Genomic DNA, 6,938 nt, shown 5'->3' with positions numbered 1-6,938 from the left:
TTTAAAAATACTTTTAAAATCATGTTTTAAAATCATGTTTTAAGATTCTCCCATGTCACCAAGGAGTCTTTCACCCCTGGATGTCATGTCCCACGTAGGGGGGGAGGGCAATGGTTTCACTTGCAGAGTTGGGCTTACAGAGACTGACGCCACATTTGAGCAACAAAAGAAGTTCTCCACCCTGGTGGCATGGGAGATGACTCCCAGGGATGAGCCTGGCCCTGGCATCATGGGCTCAACAATGCCATCCTGACCAAAACAGGGAAAAGAGGTGTAACAAATAAGGTATCAGTGGCTGAGAGCGTTCAAATAGAATCGAGATGGGTTAAGTGTTAACAATAGATGAATTCGGGTAAAGGGTATATGAGTGTTCTTGGTGCTTTCTTATGTTTGTAACTTTTCTATAAGTTTGAAAATTATTTCTAAACAAGAAGTTAAAATGAAGAAAAGGGACATAGATTGACAGTTACATTAAGTAGAAATTGACAGTGTGCTTGGAAATAAATGCTTCTCTGGAATAAAAAAAAATGGGGGGAGTACTGATGGTTTATAACCTTCTTTTCAGCTTCAAAACCAAGGCCATAAGCTAAGTTGTGACTTCTTACAAATAATAATAATAGGTAATATTTTCTTCCTTTGGAGAGTGAGCCTTAAAATATAACTACTGGATGTTCTATTTTTCACTTCCTTATGCAGAATCTGTCTCCTTGAATTCACAAGTAGAGTACTGTCCCAATCCATCGATGTCTGCACAGGGATCAGATGTGGGAACTTAGCTGTAGCTATTCTGAACCAGTCACTTTCAGTTGACCTTGCTGGCAGATGCCCTCTGATCTCCTATCACCAACAGCTGTGTGTTTACTTTCAGTGACATTCAGTGAGGAATTCTTACAGCTGGGATCTACAATCAGGTCATTATAATTGAAAATTTTATTTCCGTAAGAAGGTGCAAGTAGATGGCATTATCATATCATCTACAAGGGAAAACTGCAACACATGTTATCTGGGAAATACTCAAAATTCCAGAGTTGAAACAAATGGGACAGTTATACAATGTAATTCTGCTTGTGAAATTTCAGTTCCTAAAGTGGTGCTAATAGCAAATATGTCATCAATAACACAAACTCATCAAGTATTCAAGCTGAAATTTATTTTTATCATCATCATCATCATTAGCATTAGCACAAAACTAAGTCCTCTATTAAAAGAAAATAAACAATCCCAAAGGTATGTGCCTTGCTGACAGAGAGTCAATAACATCTTTATGTAAAAGGGACAGCACCCTGAGGATACAGATCATATCACAGTTTAATAATCAGTTCAACAATTCAACACATTTATTGAGCACCTAGGCACAATGGGGAATTTAAAAATGCATATAAGAATTCCCACTTTCAAGGAGTTTTATAGGCCAGTAGGAGGTATTGAAGAATACCAAGAACTCATGGCCACATGAGATCAGTGACAATGGGATCAGTGCCATAAGAGATGTATGAACTTCTATGGAGAGGGCCATGGAGGAGACTAACATCACAGTCAGTTGGAGGAATCAGAAGACATTTCATAGAGAATGTGTCATCTGGGCTGTGCTTTGAGGAACTGGAAGGATTTGGGCAGACTGGCATGTAAAAAAAGGGTCAGTGTAAGTGGAGAGAATAATGTGGCAAACTCATGGCTATGGGAAAGTTCATGGCATGTCTGGGGAAAGAACAACAGTCCAGGTTGACTGGCGTATGGCGTTTGTTTAAGTGGGAGTATTACGATAAAATGCTGTAAGTTAAATGGAGACCATATTTTGAATGGCTTTGAACAGGAGGCTAATATTTCTGATCTGTAATCTACGTCATGGTAACTATGTTTACCCACGCCAACAAATTATTTGTGAAGAGATATAATCATTTCACTTCCAAATTTCTTTGGGAAACCCAAGTGGTTTCTAGGCGACATTATTACTTTGCTGTCAAAAATGTCTCAGCAGATAACACCAAGCAACCTATACTAAATTTTTCTGTTTTGCATGCAATTAAATCTGTTCTTTGAACCTTTATCCTTTCCATCCAGGGACCATACTTCTTCCCATTTTTAGCTGTACCAGTTTTCGTGACACCTGATCATTCAAGTCCAATTTAGGATTTCCAGCCACAACTATAGCCTTGAAACTATGACCCACAGCCTTAAAAAGTAAGAGTGGTGGTGGTAGGGGTATTGAGTAATGTCATGGAAATGTAGCCATCTGAGACATTCTATGGAATCCCTACCCTATGGATCAAGAGTATTTCTTTCAAATTGGAGCTCCTGGTCCCCCATCCAGTTTAGTCTTGAGGCCAACTGGAAAGGTTCCAGAACTCATAGTGCCTGATTAAGATCATCCTTTTAAGTTTCCTCATATTCTCAAGGAATTCTTTGAAGTAATGATATTTCATCTGGTTACAAGTTATTTAAAGGCCTCCTGGGTCTGAGGCTACCAAAGCTGTGGATAGACTGAAGTGAGTTTCTTTATCTGTCCATTGACTCCTGTTAGACTTTGTCCAACAGGAAGTTCCCCACAGGCTGTACTTGGGAACTTCTCCCAAGAAATGACATTCACAGATGCTAAGGAATAGGTAAACAAGCCAAAGAAGTAAGTGTTATGTAGAATAAACCCAGGAAGGCTTAGAAGAGCAAAGACTCCATTGCCACATTTCCTGTAATTCGTCAGTCTTTCAGCTCTTTCCTGGAGTGAGACCTCCTCTGCAGGAAGTCATGTATAGCAGTGGTGATGCCCCATGTCACACTGGACCTTAGGATGACCAGGGAGCCTCCACGATAGATTAGGAGCACCTTTCGGCCCCGAGTGTCCCACACATCTTGAGCAGAGGCCCACAGGCTTGGCATGCTCTGCCAGCCAATATGGGACTGCATATTGGCAACCAGTACAATCAGAGGATAGAGAACTAGGCAGGTGATTGTTCCATTGACACTACCAGACACCAAGGCAGGAACCCAATGGGGCAGGCCTTGCTCTGCCAAGCCATTCTGGATGGGGTCCTTGAAGGAGAAGTACAGGGCACTCCCAAGGCTGTTTCTCATGAGGACAGGCCAGAAACCACGATAGTAGCCCAGTGACAGCCGCCCCCAAAGCCCATAAGAGTTGAATTCCTTGAGAATGCTGAAGGTACTGGGGAAGCGTGCTTGCTTGCGACCATCCTGGAGCACATTCTGCACCCTTTCGAAAGGACTGAGTGCCACAGCCTCTACCACACCAGACATGAGCCCTGCAGCCCAGCGGTGTCCCAGAGAGTATGGCCCAACAGGGGAGAAAGAACATAACAGGCTATCGTAGGTCCCAAACAATAGAGTACCTTGCAGCGTCTTGGAGAGAAGAGGAGGGTAGATTCCCCTGTAGAAGTATTTAGGGCCTTCATGCCAAAGCTGTCTCACAGCCTCTGATACTGCCACAGCATGGATCTGTTGCCGGAAGACAACCTTATAGATAGGAAAGGTCAGAAAAGTAGACATAAAGTTGGAAACGGCCCCAAGGGCATAGGCCTGAGAGTGCCAGCTTTTCTTTCCTGGAGCCTCTGCTCGTGTCCTTGGCTGAAGCTCCATCCCGGGAGAGTGGTTCTTTGACCCCATGCTGAAGACAAATGGGTGCAGATGGAAGAAACTGGTAAGAACAAGAGAAAAAAAAAAAGAGGTTAAGGTGACCATCTAAATCTGTTGGTGAGCATTTTCATAGCTTAGTAAGAAACAGAGCATTAAGAAGCTCAGCTCTAAGAAAACAAGCAACTCTCTGGGCCAATTTCTGAGAAATAAGCATACACTTAAGAACTAAGTAATTCTTCAACCTTAAATTAAAACAAAAGCAGTTCATTTTTCTGGACAGTCACCTCTACAGTGTTTTGCTACCACAGAAATCTCCAGTATTCAAAAAAGGGTAAGATTAAAGAAAATACATTCAGGAATGGGGGAGGCTCCTAAATCTATTGCATTCAACTTTCACCAAATGAAACTCAGTCACATTTGATAAATTAATAGAATAATCCCATCTCTATTTCCTTTCCAAAATAAATTGGCACTACTCTGTAGAGGCAGAAAGGCATTCAAAAGTTGTAGTATGATGTAGTAACAAAGTACACTGTAGCTAGTTCATGGCAATGCTTACTTCACATCCACCCCCTAACATACAGGCCAAATTGAGGAGAGGAAAGAGCAGTTGCTCCTGGAAGTTCAGCACCTAGAGGCTCAGCATCTGGCAACTTTTAAACCTAACCTTATAGACTGAAGCTATATAATAGATCAGAGTTTCTCAGCACCAGCACTATTGACATTTGTGCCAGATAATTCTTTGTGTATGTATGTGTGGTGAGGGGTGTCTTGTGCATTGCAGGATGTTTAGGAGCATGCCAGTAGCACCCTCTCAGTTGTGACAACCAGATATGTCTCCAGACACTGTCATATGTTCCCTGTAGGAAAAAAACTACCTCAGGTTGAGAACCACTGAACCAGAGAGTACAGCTCAGAACCCCAAGCTATTACTCCCACTAAGAAAGGTCTGAGAACAAGCGGATGGTGTGAGAAGCAACTTGGGAGCCAAGGCACATATAGGAACTTTAGGATCAAGAAGAAATAAATGCTCAGTGCAGATATAAGGACCCAAGGGAGTTTATCATGAAGGAAACAAGGGCTCCATTGGGCTGAGAGACAGGGCGTATAGCAGTAGGAGAGGATGTGTCAGGTGACAGGAAGCACAGAGCTGTATGAATAGCTCAGAGGGGGATGAGGGCACGATGCGCAGGGCACTTACCTTGAGACTGACAAAGACTGGCAGCTTGGTAGGAATCACAGATTCCAGGGTTTCACACAGAACCCTGGGCTGTGTTGTCACGGGAATGGCACAGGTTGAGGGTCACAGGGATGGCTGCTGGGGTTCTAATTACGCTAGAGGCTGATATTTCACTCAGTAGGGACAAACAGGATTCAGAATGATGTCCCTAGGGAAGGGTAGAGGCCAGGTGCTCCAAGAATGCCACTGCAGCCTTCCCTGGGCTGCCATACCCACAACCTGGTCTGAAGTGCTTCTCTTTCCAGAAACACCCCATCAGATTCTTCTTGGCTTCTTGCTCTTGCTCCATCCATGATCCCACAAACTGACCTTACAAAAACACCCCTTCCCCTGGAGCCAAACTTACCTCTTGGTGGTGGGGGAGGGGCAGAGGCTCAGACTTCTGTGCTTGGCTCATCAACACAACCCCCCCCCCACCCTCCACCATTCAATGTTTGTCTTAAACTTCAGAACCCTCAAGGCCAGTAGGAGGCTGGGAGGGCTCCCCTGCCTCTGACCCTTTAGCTGACAAATGGCCAGGAGGAAAAGATTAAAGGGGCGCACTCCTTGTATTCCTCTGGGACACCTCTGGGCCCCTGGAAGGAACTTCCAACTCTCCAGAGTGAAGGGGGACCCTTCCCCAACTCCAGGTAAGAAGCAGTTCCACTCAGGTCCCCAAAGTCACAGGGGCCCCCAACATTCTCCATTTTTGTTACCAAGAATCTTTTCCCCCAAATCTTACTTGCACATAAATAAAGTCAGATGGCAAGGTAAATGTTTGTTCCCTCTTCTACCTGAAAGTGCAATAATGTTGCCCTTCCTCCCTGCTGAAAAATTAAGTTTAATAGGCCTAACATATAGATGTCCACGCTAAGTCCCATGTCCGCAAAACCAAAAACCTAAGCTAGTTTCTACTTCCTGTAAATGCCCAGCTTGCCCAGAAAACCAAATTTAAATACAGTCCATCAATTATCACCAGCTAACTTTCTCATTCTTAAGCAACCACCTGCTCCCCACTTTGTAAGACCTTCCTAAGTCAAATGGAAACAATGTCAGCCAATCAGAACATTTCCTCACTTGCTTCTGCCTTGACCCTATTTGAGAGTCTCCTTTCCACTCCCTCAGGGGAGCTTCCTTCTCCTTTGATTGAGATGCTGCCTGATTCATAAATTGCACAATAAAACTGTGAGATCCTAAATTGCACGAAAAGTATTTTCTTTTATCATTACCCGAGTAGTCTATAAACAGGTGTTGACTGACTACATAAGGCTTGCTGATATAGCAGAAAGAAAAGTGGATTAGGATTTGGGACACCAGCATTCTAAGCACCAGTTCTGCTATTCATTTCCTGTGTGGCTTTTAGAAATTCAATGACACCTTGGGACCTCATCAACCACAGTTACAAAATGAGCAGAAAGGGTGAAATGCTGTCTAGGCATCCTGATACTATTCAGTGCTGCAAGCAGTTGATAACGTGGGAATTTGAGCAAATATTTGGTAGAGGAATTTGCTTTTACACTCCTGATTCCCTCTGTCATTTCTACAGATCATTTTCAGGGGTTAAAGGTGAACAATAACTTAGAAGTACCTTAACTATTTAATTCTTCATTCTAAAACCATATTTTATACATCTAATTCATTGTATTTTGTGGAGATTGGGGAGTGGATGGATCCACTTCTTCCCATTAATTTTTTTGGTGTTTTAGTTAAGATGCCAAGCCTTAAGGCAGGCATACCTGAGGGAGAATTCTGCCTCCATCTCTTACTTACTTAGCTGTGTGACCTTGGGCAAGACACTGAACCTCCATCCATCTCAGTTTCTTCAGCCACAAAATGAGAAAAAATAAAATCTACATCAAAAGGTTGCTGCAAAGATTAATAAAGTAAAATAAGATAAAGTGGTTGAATATGCACACCATGGTGCCCTCGGAAAAAAGTATTTTAAAAAAACATGCTTCCGCCGGTACGGGTGTGGACGGCGTGGGTCGTGGCGGAGCCGCTTCTCGGGTTTTCCCCCCTCCCCTATTCTCCCTCCCTCCCTTTCCCTCCCTCGGTGGCAGTCGCCTGCCGCTTGCGGACTCCCTGACCCTTCCCTAGCCCCCTCCTGACCTTGGTGCCACAGGATTGGCCTCCT

The 6,938-nt window shown here is 43.6% G+C and overlaps 1 protein-coding gene across 3 annotated transcripts in view; it reads right to left on the bottom strand.

Moving 5' to 3' along the window:
• Positions 1–1,147: 1,147 nt before the first annotated feature.
• Positions 1,148–6,938, bottom strand: part of SLC25A53 (solute carrier family 25 member 53) — a 60,135-nt gene continuing 54,344 nt past the window's right edge. For all 3 annotated transcript variants that reach the window (XM_077146886.1, XM_077146885.1, XM_077146884.1), the window contains exon 2: positions 1,148–3,646. In XM_077146886.1, the coding sequence (XP_077003001.1) occupies positions 2,695–3,615 (921 nt within the window). In that variant the 5' untranslated portion in view covers positions 3,616–3,646 and the 3' untranslated portion in view covers positions 1,148–2,694. The remainder of the gene's footprint in view (positions 3,647–6,938) is intronic.

This window comes from Tamandua tetradactyla, chromosome X, assembly GCF_023851605.1.
Source record: "Tamandua tetradactyla isolate mTamTet1 chromosome X, mTamTet1.pri, whole genome shotgun sequence".
Taxonomy (NCBI): domain Eukaryota; kingdom Metazoa; phylum Chordata; class Mammalia; order Pilosa; family Myrmecophagidae; genus Tamandua; species Tamandua tetradactyla.
Note: the sequence above shows the minus strand (reverse complement) of the source record. Positions and strands in the feature narration are given on the sequence as shown.